Genomic DNA, 19,073 nt, shown 5'->3' with positions numbered 1-19,073 from the left:
CCCCATACAAACACACACACAGGCAACAGGAGTATTTTTTAAAATCCCATAATTTATACTGAGTGACCATAAAGATAGGGGGAAATGAGTAGAAGTGAGACTGTCCAGTTCGGTCTCCTTAGATCTGCTTTGAATCACATTTTCTTGTTTTGATTTTGATCTCAATTAGGTGGCTTTAGAGATAATCTGACCATTCGAAGCCTGGAGAAAGTCAGCCATCATAGGTACAGAAGTAAGAGTAATTATGGTGTTTGGGAATTACAAGTAGTTTGACACAGCCGGAGAGGAGAATATGTCTAACACAGCGTCTTACTTTGGTGTCATGACTTTTAATTACAAAGGTTTTCAAATACACAGAAAAATATAGAAAATAATAGGATATTCATGCACCTACCCCCATAGTTAATAGCTTTTACCCATTTGCCATATTTTTCTCAAATCTTTCTTCTGAAGTTCACGTGTGACATTGCTAGATATGTTTCTGTATATCGGTGTTTATGAATGAATCCCTACACTTTTGCATCTTTGTGCTTTAAAAATGTGTGTAAATGGTGCCGTAGAGAAGATGCTTTTGTAACTCATTGCTATGGCTCAACATTCTGATTTTTATCTTTAGCTACGGGGCATAAACACACCATAAGGAGAGCAGAGACGAGCACTGTGTATCGCACAGATAGCTAATCATTTATTCAACGAAATTTATATTTCACCCGGAGAGTGAGTTGATGGTGACAGTTTTTGCATTTGTAGAAAATGTTAATGATATGCAGACGGGACTGGACACCAGAAACTCAAGTGAATACAGGGAAAAGAAAATAAGGTTTATTTGCAACCCGGTCCTTTCATTTCCGGAGGCCAGATGCTTTCTCTTATAATCCGTCCTTTGGGGGAAGGATTACGGGGACTGCGTGGTATTTGGTGAGTCTAGCATAGAAGTCTAGCATAGAACTGCTGGCCAGGAGGCAGCCTCTCTGGACCTGTGCAGGGATCAGGGAGCCACGTCTCTGAGCTTCCAGCAGGGAGCCCTGATCGGTCCTTGTGTCCTAGCCCTCCCTGCCCACCCATCCCCGTAGATTTTCTCTCCCGCTGGGCACTTGGAACTTGCCCAACATGAATCTGTTTCCCACAGGCTGCGAGAGTGGCAGGACTAGGTGGATGGCATCCATTTGTGTTCATTCACGTCCTGCCACGTGCGCGCCCCACTTCTATCCCCTGTTGCCCTGAGAAATGCCTCATTTGAGGTTCTATTCAATTACCAGTTGCCGTTTGATAGATCGAGTTAATTTTTAACTTTTTGTGGATTGTTAAAATAAAGGGACTAAAGGGATGTTTATTTTCAAGACACGAAATGGAGTCACTGCTTTAATATCAGATATACGTGAGCTATGAGATGCACTCCGTCTCTCTTCTCTGCTTACCATGTTACTCTCTGAAGGCCTCCAAGAAACACCTTACATAGAGAAGCTCTCCCAAAACAGGAAAAGGGGACAACACACCTGTTGTACTTTTGAGATGGCACTTACTTATTCAAGAATATCTCCCAGATTAAAACTCTATTGACCTCATGTCACTGTCAACTAATTATATTTTACTTCTGTTGCATTTCTGAGTATGTCAAGCTAAAAGCTAGTGACTTTCATGCAAATTAAACTACAAGAAGCTTTTTAGGCCATGTTCAAATACTAACAGGTTTGATAAATATATTTGTCTAAGAAGGTAGGACAAAGAGCTCTCTGTTTACTGACATACTTTATTATCATTCTGCTATACCCCGCTCGTATGGTTGTTTTATAGGACATAAAGTCTAGGCATCCTGTCGGAATCTCCGATCTTATTTATAGCTTGCTGCAAAGTGGCTTATTGTCATTTATTATTTCTTACTTGATTTATATAACAACTTTCCACCAAAGAGCCCATGGGCTTATTTACATAGAGAGTGCACACACACACACACACACACACACACACACACACACACACAACAACTCATACACACATTTGAACTTCACTCAACACTGTCATATAGTTACCAGTAGAGTACCAAAAATCTACAAGAGGCTTTTCCATCCATTTTTTTGCTCCAAAACCATGTTCTGGAATATTTCTGATCTTCCAGGGTCACTAATATTTCCTTTCACTTTGAGTATTTATTGTTTGCCTCTAGGTGGATCGAATCATCTTCTGTGTCTTCTTAGAAGTTGACTTCAAAATCTACAAAAAGAAAATGAGCGAGTTTTTCCCTGCAGGTGAGTCAAGTGATTTGTTTTCTTTGGAATTGAGGATTGGAGTGGAGGCATGGGTTATATTCTATTTCGTTTCCTAGCTTAAGGAAATGGTGCAAATATGATCTCCATATACCAGTAACCTGTGGCAACTTGGGTAATAATTTTCAAGAACTCAAGGGCATGACGGGAAATCTAAGCCCTCGACCTCTCTGTCCCAGGAAGTCATAGTATTGTCTCGGGGAAGTCCGTTCATCTCTTGAGTCTCACATCAAGAGTGAGGGGCTGGACCAAATGACTTCTAAAGATTCTTCGTCTGGCCCTAAATCACATAATCTGTGATTTGTTCCCCACACATCTAAGTTGTCCAAGCCTGTGCCTACATCCACCATGTTAAACACCTTTGTTGGAAATTGTGAAGAGCCCATTTATATTCATAGCCATAATTCAAACAGTTCCTGCACTCTCTCCTTATTCCCCCCAATTTGCTTGGCCCAAATGGCAATGAAGATAACAGCCCTTCCTAGGGCAATCTGCGAAAGGGCTCATTCGTCGTAGTTCACATTTACAAATGTAGGCAACATCTAAGTTATTAAAGAGCCTTGTTTACATTGATTGAGTGTGTCATTAGATTTGGTTGGACCGGTTAATTTGAATATCACCCCCCCATTATTCCTCTTCCAGGCTTGTTTAATGTCTAGCTATTTTGATGGTGCCCTTCAAGTCACAGTGCTCAAGGTGCTTTCCTCAGCCATGGTAAGCATGGCTTCCAGGAACTTTCAAGCTACCATGAGCATTGTCGATGCCTGCCTTCAAGCTTCCTTTTGAGATTTCCATATCCATGTCCCTGGTGGCTCTGGCAGGTGGGAGGGAGGGAGTGGCGCACGTTCGCCCGTACTGGCAGCCTGCCAGAGCCATCCAGTAAATGTAAATCCAGGATGCCGTCCCTGGAGATCAGAGTGGGACACAGGTAGCTGTCCAGAACGGCTACAGAAAACTGCTGGACATGTTCAGCTTTGTGCTAATGTTCAAGGTGGACTAAGTTCCTCTGAGTAACGTGAAGTCCTAACCTCTAGTTTCATCACTGAAAGGTGAATCTGCTATGTGTATTTAACTGGAGCCTTTAACTACAGTATTTCCCTAACGAGGCCATACTGTGAATTCAGAGAAACTCCCCATGGGATGAAGGAAGGGATTGTCATTGTGGCCTCTTTTTTTTCTTCCTTTACCTTCTCCCTTCTCCTTTCTTTACCCCTTTAAAAAAAAAAATTCAGCAACTCAGTAATTTACAGCATGTAAAGCACCTAGCGACTATTGAGTAAGTAGTTGTTAGTATGAGCTAAATTTAATAAATTCTTCTCCCCATAATCCAATGACTCTTTTTTCTGTTTCAGTCTCCTTGTTTCATCCTTTCTCTTTATTTCCTACATAACTGCAGGGAGCCGACTGTGCCTGCATTTCTATATTTTTTAAGTATTCTCTCTTTTTTTGTATTTTTAAGTATTCTTGAGAAAATGTTCATTCATGAAAAAAAATATGACTTGCCATGGTGTGTGATGCAAATATTCTCATGTCTTGTCAATATCACAGCATATTTCATAAGCTTTCATCATTTTGGACTTCGTGAGTGTTTAGAAATTATGATGTAACATTCATTTTTGTGTCTTCTGAGATAAAAACTTGTTTTTGCTCTAGCATATGATAAAAAATAATTGCATAAGTATGATCAATTGATATTAAAACAAATCTATCCATCAGCAGATATTTCCAGTGAGGCAAAGTCAAAAATCATACTATACATTTATTCTAAGTGGAACAGTTTTAGTGGTCTAGAATGCATTAATAATTATGGAAATAAATTATTATTTGAAAAATTGCTACTCTAAATAAGTCCAACATGCATCTTAGTACTTGAGCAAATGAAATAATAATAAAATCATCCTGAGTTTTATATCAATACTTTGAATCATAGCATGCTCATGAAATTATTTCCAGTGCATATTTATAATAGTAAGCACATTTTTAAACTAAATGTCAAAATCCCCCCCAAATTGTTGAGTATTTCCACAATGCTGAAGCATCAGCCATTTGTGAATTCTGAATATGCAATATGAAATAAAGGTGACTTCTAATGGAATGTGTGACTGCTAATATAAATGATATACATTATCTGTCCATAATTTGAATTTATGGTTAATTCATAACTGTACCATCTTTGATTGGAATATAATTTTTCTGACTTGCTATATATCCCCCCTAGACTGACTTATTCAGACTATCCTTCCCAATGCAATAATAATAGTTTGGGGAAATAAAGTCATTTTATATTAAACTAAATACCTATGTTTTGGTGTATATTAATCCCGTGTCCTTACATTTCATAATCAGAAATCTGAGACAAAATGTATAGGAAAACAGTACAAGGGAGGTTAGATCACATTAAAGATACAACACATGCAAAACTACTACCTAATATTCATGATAGGAATAATAGCTCACATTTATGCCTTGTTTTCTCTCGGTCAAATGCATAGGCTAAGTCAGGTAATCCTCAGGCTAACTCTAAGAGAGTAGGCACTATAGTAACCCTGCTTTTTGATATGGAAAATGATGCATACCTGAGAAAATGAGGCATATGGCTAGGAAGCAACAGAGCTCTATTTAGAAATTGAGAACAGCATCTGTCATTGCACAAGCGATAATAGGTTCGCTTCCTCAGAGCGTCTCCAGACAAGGGTGGCTTCGACTTCAAGGATGCATTTGGAGCACTGAAAAAGTCTCATTCCCAATGTCATCTGCTGCCCATCATTGTTCAGAGCTGCCATGCTTCTCTCTCTTCTAATACCTGTAAATGTCCTCATGGAAACCATCTACTATGAGTCAAATTGGTACCTTATGGATCTCAAAATCAAATCCCAACCCCATCATCTAGGCAGTGCAGTGCTTTGACCAGAAGGTGAGCAGGAGCGAGGTCGTCACTGGAAAACCAAAAGCTCCTTACTCATGACCACAGGGAAGATGGAGAAGTGCTTGTCATAGTTCACTAGAGCTGCCATGACAAAGTACCACAGACTGGGGAGCTCAAACAACTGAAACTCATTTTCTCACAATTCTGGAGCTCGAAATGCAGCATGTAGGGGTCAGCAGGATTGGTTTCATCTGAGGTCTCTCTTTTTGGCTTATAGATGGCCACCTTCTCTCTGTGTCTTCGTGAGGTCCTCCCTTTGTGTATCTCTGTGTCCTAATCTTCCCTCTCCTTGTAAAGACACCAGTCATATGCGATTAGGGCCCACCCTAATAATCTCATTTTAATTTGATCACCTATTTAAAGGCCTTATCTCCTAATACAGTCACATTCTGAGGTACTGGAGGTTAGGACTTCAACAAAATATTGTGGGGGACACAACTCCACCCCTAACAGAGCCCATCATGGAAATGCAGTAGGAACCATAAAAGGAAAGAAACCAGCAACAATTTTTTTTTCCAACAGTTTTATATCTTGCTGTGGGTGAAGCACATTTGACTTTTTCCTTCCAGATGTATTCTTTGAAAGTCTAGTGTGACTACTTTATGGAACTACCATATGCGTTGGTTGCAAATAATTTATAGTTACAGTACACGATTAGATGGCCTATGGCAAATAATATTTATACGATTCAACTCAGAGATCTCTTTGTTCTTTACATAAAAGGTTTTTATTTTTCAGTATGCAGGATTTATTGTGTGTATTTTTCAAAGATTTGGAATATGGAGGTCAATTTTTTTATTAGAGTCTAAGTTCTAATAGAGAATTTAGGGATATTAATTTTCCTCATAATAACAATGTCAAATTTACAGTTTTGGAACTATGTCAAAGAATCCTGATGTTGGAAATAAAAAAATCCCGTGGTCAGCCCCTCCCCCATGTTAGGGAAAGCCTACGTTGGTTTATTGCAATTATTCTCAACTGTATTTTGCAGGAAGGAGTATTTCTCCAAAATAATGTTTTAAGTTATATCCTCTGAAAAATGGGCATGATATTTTTAAAAATTTTATCTGGATTTACTCTCTTAAATCTAACAAGACGAAGTATTCACATGACCTCTTCTTCATCTCCTCTTCTCAGTTGATTTTGTAAGCTTTTCTCATCCAACATCATGCATTGTCTTTCTGTCCATCAATCAACAAATAATTTATTATATGCCTACTACATACCCAAGGTTTTGGTCCCTGCTGCATTTAAGATATAGTTCTTATAATATGCCTGAAAGGTAAGTATTGTGCAGAACAGTTGGAAGACAACATTAGCAAATAATCAAATGTAGCATTGGTATGGTCAAAGTACCCAGGAATTCAGAGACAAATATGTCTGAGGACTAGGGTGGTTGTGGCAAATTTCATGAAGAATGTGACCTTCAGGGTTAAGCAGGAACAGAGAGGTGATGCCGAGGATTCTGTAAGTGACAGAGAGGAGGAAGGGCAGTTCGGATGGAAGGATCTGTGGAATAAGTAGGGTGCTTATCTCCAATCCGTGAATCCCTGACTGAGAAGTGTTGACACTCAGCAGCAGGTAATCGTATGACTTTGCGCATTTCGCTTAACCTTTTTATGCTTTGCTTTCATTATGTGCAAACACAGTAATGGACCCATTCCAAATAGAATACATAACAATGTAAATGAATATTCGGAGAGGTGTCTAGACCAAGCATCATAAATTTTAAAATATCCCTGTTTATTTCTTTTTTTTTAAATATTTTTTATTATATATATATTAGTCACCATACAGTACATCCCTGTTTTGTTTTTTTTTTAAAGATTTTATTTATTTATTCGACAGAGATAGAGACAGCCAGCGAGAGAGGGAACACAAGCAGGGGGAGTGGGAGAGGAAGAAGCAGGCTCCTAGCGGAGGAGCCTGATGTGGGGCTCGATCCCGGAACGCCGGGATCACGCCCTGAGCCGAAGGCAGACGCTTAACCGCTGTGCCACCCAGGCGCCCCACATCCCTGGTTTTTGATGTAAAGTTTGATGATTCGTTAGTTGCGCATGTTTATTTCTTATTACAATTTTTGTTGTTGTTTTTCGTGTGTTTTTCTTATTACAATTTTAAAAGGAGGCATTTTAATTATTTGTGACCATCTTAATTAAAAAGCATATAACTTCTTATTACAAAAGTAGTACAGATTTATAGTAGAAGTAGGTCATCAAAATGAAGAAGATACAAGCCATCGAAAATGAATTACCTTTTGCGTTTTATCCTTCGGGTCCTTTAAAATGAAAAATGCAAACGATCAGAAATGCAATCTTATCACTTGCTGTGTGTCACCACAAGTCTTGAACTTTTTTTCATGTCATTATATATTCTTCCATAACATAATTTTAATGGACCCAGTGTTTACCCAAACTCATACAGTTGAACTGGGAATTATTATTGCAAATTTTTCTCTATTCATTTATAAATAACACTTAACAGAAAAACATCTTTATAGATAGATATTAGCATACAACCACCATTTTTTAAGAATACTTTTCGAGAAGTGGAATTACTTTTTCAAAATGCATACACTAGCCCAGACACTTATAATAATTGTCAAATTGACCATTCTGGGTCAATGTCATATACTGAACAACCGAGGGGTCATCATTCCTAGAGTCAAAAATGTGAAGGCCCATACCTTGCATTAAGCACCCTGAGTGATCAGGGTGCCAGTGCTGTGGGGTTCTGGTTGCAGGTGGCCATTTTCTTATTGTACTCTCACAATGGAAAGAGAGAGCTCTCTGGGGTCCCTTCCATAAGGGACTCGTGAGAACTCAACCTTTATGACCTAATTACTTCCCAAAGGCCCCACCTCCTAATATTATCACATTGGGGGTTAGGATTTCAACATACGAATTTTGCAGGGGACACAAACCTTCAGCCCATTGCACTGAGTTCACATTCCCATGAGCGGTATATGAGAGTTTACTTTTCTCCACTCCCCCCAATCGGACACATTCTCATCTTTTGATGTTACCACTTTTATACATGAAATCAGGTTATTAATGTATATTTCCTTTTTTTCTAGTACGGCTTTTTCTTTCTTTCAGTTATTTATTGCATCTCCAAAATTCTCATGAGAAATTGCTAGTCATATCCTTCACACATTTTTTACTATTTCACCTTTTTTTATTGATCTGTAATAACCTTTTGTATAGTCAGGTTCTTAGTTCTTTCAAATATATGTTGCGAGGAATTTCCCATTTTGTCCCTTGTCTTTGTGATATTGTTTCTTTATAATCAAATCAATGAGGAATGGTAGAAAGACAAAAGAAAGATGAAAGAGAAATGTAAAAATAGAAAGAATGGAAGAAAGGAAGAAAAGTAAAAAAGAAAGACGAAACCCTCTTTGTTAGAGAATGAAGTTGAAAACTCAAAAACTCAAAAATCACCTTTATATTAAGCCTATGTACTTGATCCCAAAAGAAGTCATCTTATTTCTAAATAGGATTATTCTTAGTTCTCCTCAGATACTTTTTAGGCAAAGTAATATGCTTCCTGGTTTACAAAGTATGGTAGGAAGAAAAATGCCCTTCCCTCAAGGATGCCTTAAACCTCAGAACCTGCGAATATGTTAGGTCACATTACAAAGGGGAAATAAGATTGTAGATGAGATGTAGGTCGCTAGTGAGATGACCAAAAGATGGGGACATTATCCTGTATTACCTGGGTGGGCTCAATATAATCACAAGGGTCCTTAGGAGTTAGAAGAAGGAGGTAGAAGAGAGTCACCAGGAGATAATGGCTATGGACCAATATTCAGAGAGATGTGGGTCACCGACTTTGAAGATGGCAAAGAGGGGCCACGAGCTGAAGAATATGGCCTCTAGTAGCCAGAAAGGCAAGGAAGCAGATCCTTTCCAAGAGCCTTCAAAAGGAGCGCGGCCGTGGGGACATCGTGATTATAGCCCACTGAGATCTAGGTCAGACCTCAACCCACACAACTGCGAGATGACAAATTCGTGTTGTTTTAAGCCATTACATGTGTGGCAGTTCATGACAGCAACACTAGCGAACGAATTCACCAGTTGTCTTTGTGTAAGTCAAAGAAACACACGCAAAAACCTGCGTACCCGGTCTGAATTGTACATTTTTTTTTTCCCAAATGGCACATTCGTTGTAGAGGAAAAAACCCAAAAACTACAAAGTGAAAGAATTCAGAAATTTCTTTAATTATGAATATTTACGGTGACTTGGCACATTTTTGCACGTTTGTACACCTTTAACATGTGGGTCCCATTGATGTTTAGGATTATACAAGACATGTTCTCTGTAACGTGACACAAATGAGTTGACTGCCTTCTTAGGCATTGGGTGTGAACCGTTTCCACTTGATGGGCCTCAAAAGCTACAAACACATTTTGCCTTCAATGAAAATCCAGTGAAGTGTTGCTGTAACCAGGCAACCTGAATGCAGGAAGAAGCAGCAGGCGTAGACTGAAAGCAGTCTGTCCCTTCAAAAGGGGAAACTGTGCGGCGTGTGTAGCAAACGCTTATAAACAGCAAAACACGTAAAGATCTGGGGACACAGACCTTGACTAAGCAGAGTTTGATCTCATTAGGAGGTTTCGATAAAACAAAGACAAGACAAAACGCGGCTTGGAGAAGGGAGATGCTGTAGGCATCTTTACAGAGACCCACGCATGGTGCTTCCAAAAGACCCTTCAAATGTCCTGGGTAGACTGGTTTCTGTTCTGTGGGCAAACACACTGAGGCCAGCATAGGGGGAGAAAGAACCCTTTTCGAGGTACAGTGTGTGAATGACATAATTCCTAATAAGACCCAGAGGTAAGAATAGAGATAAATATAAGGAATAGAGTAAATGAAATCCTCCAACTTTTATTCTTCTTCATCTGTTTCTCCGACTTGGACCCTCAGCTACAGGTTTTTGAGGTTTTCAACTTCAACTGCTGTTCACTCCGTGATCTAGAGCGATTAGTGACTTCCAGTACCCTGTTACAGCGGTCACTGTTGAGGTCATAGAGAGCTCTTCGATGGGTCCAGCATGGTTACTAAACCAGTGTATATTGGATTACGTGACTCCCATGACCCTTTGCAGCCCTTGTCTCACTTCGCTGGGCAGCCTTTATCCCCTTGACCATTCTGTCTTCTACTTCTCTTCTTGCCAGGCTTCTCTAGTATGCTTGCCCGCACATAGGCCAACTCCAGCTGGCGTCTCCAGGCATCTCCAACTCAATGCCTCCGAAACATTCAAAATCCTTCCCCCCACCCCATCTTTCTCCTCTGAAATCCTATATCTCAGTCATCGATACCATTGTGTGCCCCGTTTGCCAAGCCAGAAACAGCAGAACTATGCATTTTTAAGCAGTGCCTTTTATTTATTGATTTATTTATAAATTAATAAGATTTGAGTACTCCTCTTGACCAAGGACCTGTTGGGGTGGGGTGGAAGGGGACAACCTTTGGCTCGTTTTTTTTTCCTTCTGTCAATTGCCTTGCAGAAAGTGAGGTTAGCAATTTGTTAGACTCTGTAGGTCCAGGTTTTCCACTTAGTGGAAGAGCTCTACACTGCAAGGACGTCCCCTTTATCTGTCATTCTTTGCCTGGCATTTCTGCTTTGTCGAGTTTCACATACCGTCGTCTGAAATGTACATCTTCCATACTTCACGGAAATCCTGAAAAGCTTGGAGCACTTTATTTTGGCTAATAATATTTCCTCTCTCTGCAAATGTAAATTGCTCCTAGAAGCCCTTAGTAATGAAATATTTAAAAGATAAGGGATACAGAAGAAGCCTGTGTGAAGGAATTAAGCCTTAAGAGAGAGGACTTGAGAGCACATGAAATAAAAGCCACAACTAGATTGTCATAATTGTTCTGCTTGGCAGACCTGACTACTGGTGTGGATGCCCCCAAAATCTTTTGACAAAGGAATTTCAGGTGCCCATCCTTTTTTTTCCCCTGGGGAGTGGAGAGGCTGCTTTAGTACCCCATAAGGGTAACTTTCTCCTTCATAACGTACTTCTTTTTCCATGCAACCCACAGGCCTCTTTGCAGCAATTTTCTATCCACATACAGGTCTCTTAGCCAATCTTGGGGTCCTAACCATGGGCCACGATAACTGTACCATCCAGCTGTGTGATAGATGGGCAATTTCCAGCACAGAAGGAAACTATCTTATGGAGAGAATGACTGTTCCTCAGTCCCAGCAACCATCTGGCATGGGCACCCCTCACCAGTATTAGTGTTGGTTAAATATCACCAAGTAACTCAGCGTGGATATCGAAAAAGTGGGACATCTAATGTTTTTGAAAGCTTTTCCTCCAGCACTCAAATATCAGTTCAGCGGATCTCCAGCTGCAGCTTGCAAGAGCATTTCCTGGAGAGCTTGTGAAGCAAGTGTTAGGTCCCTCCCTGAGCTTCTGCTTCGATAGATCCTTAGTGGAACCTGAGAATTTGCATTTCTGACAAGTTCCCAGGTGACGATGATGCTGCTGGTCCACAGACCACACTCGAAACTACAGTTCTGCAGGGTTTTGTAACCTGTTTCTTTTTATACCATTTATTTTCCAAAAGACTGCATTCCTTATGGCGACTCTGGATAAAGGAGTAAGACCGATCTCGAGTGATTGCAAAATCCACAGCATACTCTGTTTTTCAGCAAACTCTGTCTTCCATTAAAGAAGGTGAAGTAGATATTACAGACTTCAAAGTAGGTTAGACACGTTCTTAAAGGGGTTTCTAAAGTGCACAAAGCTATTACTGAAAACTGGTTTTTTATGGGAAACCAGTTTGTTTTCACACTCATTTGTGATCAAAATGAGAACTTTAGTCATATTTGTACTTTTTTTTTTTAAGATTTTATTTATTTATTTGACAGAGAGAGAGAGATAGCTAGCGAGAGAGGGAACACAAGCAGGGGGAGTGGGAGACGAAGAAGCAGGCTCTCAGCAGAGGAGCCTGATGCGGGGCTCGATCCCAGAACACCAGTATCACGCCCTGAGCCGAAGGCAGACGCTCAACAACTGAGCCACCCAGGCGCCCCCATATTTGTACTTTTGTGCAGAACACAACAGGGTAACCTGGCAGAGAGGGTGTAGTGAATAAAACCAGCATCCATTATGAAATTAACGTCAGAGAGGCCCCGTGAGATGAAATGGAGCCTCAGCCACTGGGTCCTTTCTGCCGAGGAAGGGAAGGAGTTTTTCTGGAATCGGCATTTCCGAACACACAGAACAATACCACCTGATGAATTGCCCTCTATTTTGAAATGATATTTGTATCACTTTGGCTAAGAACCTTTTATTTGATTTTTGTCCTCTAACAAAGAAGCACGATGCTTGAAGAACTGTTGGAAGGGCAGTGGCTCTGTGCCCATGCTCCATCAGTCCCCTGACTGCTTCCAAATTTTTTTTTTAAGATTTTATTTATTTATTCGATAGAGATAGAGACAGCCAGTGAGAGAGGGAACACAAGCAGGGGGAGAGGGAGAGGAAGAAGCAGGCTCATAGCGGAGGAGCCTGATGTGGGGCTCGATCCCATAATGCCGGGATCACGCTCTGAGCCGAAGGCAGACGCTTAACCACTGTGCCACCCAGGCGCCCCTGCTTCCAAATTTTGAATGGCATGCCTCCTTATCTCCATAGGCTTATCCTCTTCTTTCATATATTGCTTTTTTGTTCCCCAGTTTTGTTAGAAAAAAAATTCTTGCTGGAAATGTGCTGCATAAATATGGCTCAAGTGAGTACATTTTATAGAATAATGTTGAACTAAAGTGGATTTCATTAATAAGTAACAGCACATTAGGTGCTTTGTAGACCAAAATTACTCTGTGCTGGATTTTAATATAAATAATACCAAAATATTAAGGCATGCATTTTATAGTTTATTAGTAAATTTCTCTTATGAAAAATGTTCTCTCTCAAAAGCTGGTGTGTCATTTTCTGCTTAAAGTTGTTTAGTAACCCTGTAATTTTCAGGATAAAATTTAAATTCTTCAATCTGAGGTATTAAGATTCCCCAGAGAAACAGAGCCAATAGTGGATATAGATTTAGATAGAGATATAAATATAGATGTAGATATAAATGTATTATAAGGAATTGGCTCATGCAGTTATGGAGGCTGCCAGATCCCAAGACCTGCAGTCAGCAAGCTAGAGACCCAGGAGACCTGATGGCAGGGTTCCAGTGGAAGTCTGAAGACCTAAGAACCAGGAGACCTAAGAACCAGGAGAGCCAATGATGTTGCTTTGTTCCAAATGCCTGCAAGCTTGTGACCCAGGCAGAGACAGTGTTTCAGTTGAGTCCAAAGGCAGGAAAACCCCAATGCCCCAGCACAAATGTAGTCCGGTAATAGTTCCCTCATCCTTGTGGGAGAGTCAGCCTTAAACTTATGGGATGAGGTCCACCCACATTACCAGGGCTGTCTGCTTTCCTCAGTCTACCAATTCAAATGTTAATTTCATTCTGAAATTTCTTTCAGACACACCCAGAGTCATGTATGACACATGTCTGGGCATTCCGTGGGCCAGTTACATTGACACATGCAATTGACCATCATACCCAGCAAGATCCTTCATTAACCGGCTTGAACAGGCCACTTTACCCATAATTCCCCTGTAACTCCTCCCTTCAGCCCCTCGGAAGCTAGTTTTATTGCCTTAAAAACATCTTGGCTGTTCATATGCATGTGTTTTCACAGATGTGTTTCCCTTCGTTTCAGTGTGATCACCTTTTTCTTAGTTTGAATCCCTCTAGAAGCAGACCCAGAAACAAGAATTCAAGTGGAAGTCATTTATTTGGGAGATGATCCCAGGAATCACCGGCAGGAGAGTGGGAAAGAAGACTGGAAAGGGAAGGAAGACAGTAGGGCTACATTATAAATTAAATTAACCATTGGCTCAATCCCAGGGTTGGGATGGAGAGCGGAGGACTCTGGGAGAAGCTTCCAAATTAGCCCACTTGAGAAGCAAGAGAACTAAAGTACTTTGGGCAAATCCTGGCAGTCACCTGTGAAAAGCTGCCCTCTTGGGGGTCTTAATTCCCTGATATTTCTCCAGCAGCCTCCCTCAGGAGAGACCTAGGGTTTGGTGGCTGGAAGTCAGGCTGGCAGGGCTGAGAAAGCCCTCAGGCAGAGACCTAGGGTTTGGTGGCTGGAAGTCAGGCTGGCAAGCACAGAAGTGTCAAGGAACGAGGAGGTGTAGGCAGGGCACCCACATCGGCAGGAGTTAATTTGAACTCACACTTTAGGATTCAACTTCAGCCTCACCTCTTCTGGAAATCCTCCTTCATAGGCCTTCTCTCTGACCTAGCTGCTTCTTGTCTGTTTCCCAGCTAAACATCCGGCTATCTGCATCAGAGAATCTGTTACTTCCTCTTCTGATTGCTGTTTCCACTTCTCTGCGAGCTTTTTCAGGGACTAGATTGCCAGCTCCATCTTCAAGGTCTTCCATAGTTCCGACATGTGGTGTTGGTCAATAAATGGTTGTTTGAGTAGTTAAAGTAGTAATAATAATGACACCATAACACTAATAGCTGGTATTTATTGACTGCTTACTCCATGTAAGCACTTTACATGTATCACATATTACCAGCTCTAGAAAGTTAGTGCTTTTATTATCCCTATTTTTCAGATAAGAAAGCTGAGGTATAGGTGTATGTAATTGGACCGAGATTGCATAGCTATATATGGTTTGGCCTGGAAGTAAACCCAAGCAGTCTGAATCCAGATCTTGGATATACTCTTAACCACTATGTGGATAAATAAGTGAAATGAATGAGTAAATGGATAATAACATCGAGTCTGATCCTTCAACACCTGGGGACATTCTAGGGATGATGCTATCAGTATAGTCTATAAAGTTCAAATATCAGCTCTAATGTCACATTTTCCAAAAACCCTTCCCAGTAGCCTCACTGGAAGCAGATATCCCTACCCTGACACCTTTTGTAATGGCATTGACTACTCTCTATTATATGTTCAAGTGTATCTGCACGTCTTACTTTCCTTACTAATGATAAGTTTCCAGACAACTGTGTAATCTGATTCGTCTTGGTATTTTCTATTTGCCCAGGCATAAAGCCACACATACAAAAGGTTACCAATGAGTGTTTGCCACATGGACAAATGGATACATAGTTGGCAAGCAAAGGGATCTTTGACTCTTCCTTTATCTTTCCCTGGAAAATATGGAGACTCTTTTTCATCCCACTCTGAGATTCCAGAAAGTCTGTTGTCATAGAGATGGTTCTAGATATTTTAGATGGCTCTGAAAAATAAAATTCTGTTTAAATATATTAAGGTCAGGGAAGAATCTGTGAAGAGTTTACTTTGTAACATTTTGATAATCATTTGGTTAGAAAATTATATTCCTAAGAGAAAGATATTCTTTCTCCCAAAATTCTATTCATAGAAAAAAATGAAAGAAATAAATCATATAGGACATCACTAGTATTTCTAACAATTTGAGTGGAAGAAAATTTACTTCTTTGAAAATTAACCGTGCCCATCAAGAATTACTTTCCTAAAACCTTGAATTAAATGCATTTTTCATTCCCAGTGACTGGTATGTCTATAATCTTCATTTATAATTAGCACTTTGAAGAGTGTCACATTGAATAAATTTGGCTAAGAAATTACTAAACTTAAAGCATATATCTGAGAGGAAGTTACAAATCCTTACTGAGTCCTCATTGTTTGCAAATCATCACCTAGATCCATGCTGTCCTGGTGTGTAAGAGATAGATAGGAAATATAAACATGGGAGTTCTCCAATTTGACTGAGAAATCAGAGAAAATTAAAAATAAAACCTCAGAAATTTTATTCAGCAGAAATTTCTTTATGGATTTGAGTGTATAAAATTAATTGTATTACATACCAGGGAATACAAAGGAACATAAGAGATAGCCTTTAACTTTGCAGAATTTATGATCTGGAGAAGGGCATCTGTAAGACAGATATGGTAACAAGTAGACTTAAAGTTTGGTGGTAATAATAACTAATATTTAGCACTTAATATCCAGTAGCTGTCCTAGTGCGTTATGCGACATTATCTCATTTAATCCTTACAGCAGCTATATGGAGGAGGCATTATTATCCCATTTTATAGCTGATGAACCCGAAACTCAGAACTGTTGGGTAACTTCTCCAAGGTCACATGCCTAATGAATGGGTGGGTGGAGGAGCTGTCTGCGGACCTCAACCCAAAGGTCCTTAAACTTGATACAGATAAGGCATTAAAAATAAGGTACACTGAACAGAAGACTATTCACTCAAACTTGGATGGAACAGATGTTATGATGCCTCAGCCTGGCCTTGAAGGATGAGTGTGAACAGAGATGGAGAAAGGCATTGCTTCCAGGACCAAGGAGGGTAGAGGAAACTAACAGAGATCTTAGAAAACAGAATGAAGTGGTGAGTGAGTGAAGGTGGTAGCATGAGTGGGACAGAGGAGGGGAAACCAAGAGAAATCATCAGAACCAGATACTGTTGGCCTTGAGTGTAACTCCCAAGAGTCTAGACCTTTCTCATTAGGCACACAGGAGTCACTGAACAGTCATGAACCAGATCAGAGCTGTATTTAAGATTGATTTGGCAGCTATGTGTAAAAGGAGATGGAGTCCAGAGTAGGAAAAAGAAGAGCAGGTTAGGAAACCACAAAATAGGAAAGTCTGAATTTGAGTTGTAGTGATGTGAATAGAGAAGAAAAAACATGGTAATAAGACAGGACTCAGCACTGGCTGGATGTGAGTAACAATGAAGGAAAAGAAAGGACAGCACGTCAAAAGTTTAAAAAGCATGCGTGGGGGAATGGGATAGGCCAGTGATGGGTACTAAGGAGGGCACATATTGCATGGTGCACTGGGTGTTATATGCAAATAATGAATCATGGAACATTGCATCAAAAACTGGGGATGTACTGTATGGTGACTAATATAACAAAATAAAAATTATTAAAAAAAAAAAGTTTAAAAAGCAACTGAGTCGCCCAGAGCACAGAGGACACATGCGTCCTTGCCCAAGTACAGGGAGTTTCACTGGGATGAGGGGAGTTGAGTGGGAATGACACAACTGGGGTGGGGTGGGGTGGGCTGGGTATGGGGGGCATTTGAGCTTCCATGGTTAAAGGTTTGGATTTGCATAGCAAACTAGCGCTTTTCACACCGCCATGCAGGGATTGGACCCCGTGTCAGCCTACACCCAAATGGCGAGCTCCATCTTTCTAGATTCTTGAGGAGAGCGTGCGTCCCTTTCATGGATGCAGAAAGTGCGGCATTTAAAGGGTGTGATTTTTATTTTTTGTCCTTTTGAAATGACCAAAGTGACTGTGCGTAACTTTAAAAGCAAACAAATTATTGCAAATATAGTTTTGTTAGACATACCTAAAAATTTTTAAAAGCAAATGTAAACCCTAGGTGTTAAAATTGAGCTCTCATGTCCATTTACGTTACATTACACTAATTTAGCATAATAATATGAGACGATAGAAATGCATGATCCCACTCTCTTTTCTACTTAGTGTTTTTTTTTTTTGCCTTTGAACTTTTGTTAGATGGGAGAATTTCTAGCTTTTATATGAGTTTTTCTTTGTCTTTTCCCTTTTTTTAAATAGATGATAATAATGAAGAAGAAGGTGTTGACATGAAAGAAGATTCAGGTATTAAATTTATGATGTTATTCATAGAGAATGGGTAAAGATCATTTTGTTGTTTATGTATGCCTCACATTTTTCAAAGAAAAACATAAGAAGGTTAACAAAATAGGTGAAGGGGATTAAGAGCACACTTACCCTGATGAGCACTGAGTACTCTATGAATGGAATCGTTGAATCACTATATTGTACACCTGAAACGAATACAACACTGCATGTTAACTCTACCGGCATGAAAAGACAAAAAAATAGAAATGTACACTCAGGGTCATAAAATAAGAAAGTAGTTGTGTAACTCTTAGGGCTAATACAATTAGCATATTTAAGCAGTAAACTTTCAGCTTTCTGAAAGCTGAGGTAAAAATGGAACCTGATGTTATAATGAAGAGAGCTGGGTAGCAAATCACCCCAAAGCTTAGTGATTAAAGCATCTGCTTATTATGCTCGTATATTCTGTGGGTCAGGGATTCAGACAGAGCCCAGCAGGGCTGACTTGATCCTACTGCTGTACAAGGTCTGAGGCCTCATCAGGAAGCCTCAGTGATGGGGTGGGGGGTGGGGGGCTGGAATCCTGTGAAGATTTGTTCCCTCACATGTCTGGCCACCAATTGATTTTGGCTCTCGGCTGAGACCCCAGCTGGGGCAGTTTTCTGAAACATCTATGCATGGCCTCTTTCTATAACCTGGGCTTCCTCTCAGCATGGCAGCCGGGCTCCAAAGTGGTTCCTCTAGAGAGAGCAAAGTGAGCCAGCTGGAGCTGTCCCCTTTTTAAGCCTCAGCCCCAGGAGTCCCACAGAATGACTGCCACAAGACTCTTTTTAGAACAGTCATTAAGAACCCTGGCCAGGCTCGTGGGGAGAAAAAATAGGCTCCACCCCCTGATGGGGAGCAGTGAGGTTTTGTAGAGCACATGGGACCTGAAAGCTTGCCGTGGCCATCTTTGGTACATATATTTGGTACCTAGGATATATTTTTCTCAGTATCAGAAAATAAGATGTGTGCCTATTCCTCAAGAAAGACCAGTGTTTGTTGAGGGAAATCTAGTGGTCGCAAACATTGGGTCTGGCCTAAGGTGGGCACTCCATTTATGGACTTTGGGTACAAGTTTTCTCTGTAGGCTTCAGTTTACACCTCTGGGGCCAATCTTGTTTGGGAATTAAATGAGATATACCCGAAATGTTTCTTGGACCTTAGTAAACACTCACTAAATTATCACTTCTTTCTTT

General features: G+C 40.3%; 1 protein-coding gene across 3 annotated transcripts in view; it reads left to right on the top strand.

Annotated features, from left to right (window-relative positions):
* The window catches only part of MACROD2 (mono-ADP ribosylhydrolase 2), a 1,912,358-nt gene that overhangs the window by 1,713,972 nt on the left and 179,313 nt on the right, over positions 1-19,073 (top strand). For all 3 annotated transcript variants that reach the window (XM_040637968.1, XM_040637967.1, XM_040637966.1), the window contains exons 9-10: positions 2,165-2,246; positions 17,809-17,853. In XM_040637968.1, coding sequence (XP_040493902.1) covers positions 2,165-2,246; positions 17,809-17,853 — 127 coding nt within the window. The remainder of the gene's footprint in view (positions 1-2,164; positions 2,247-17,808; positions 17,854-19,073) is intronic.

This window comes from Ursus maritimus, unplaced genomic scaffold (assembly GCF_017311325.1).
Source record: "Ursus maritimus isolate PB19 unplaced genomic scaffold, ASM1731132v1 scaffold_22, whole genome shotgun sequence".
NCBI classification, from domain to species: domain Eukaryota; kingdom Metazoa; phylum Chordata; class Mammalia; order Carnivora; family Ursidae; genus Ursus; species Ursus maritimus.
The sequence above is the reverse complement of the archived record's forward strand: the minus strand, read 5'-3'. Positions and strand labels throughout refer to the sequence as shown.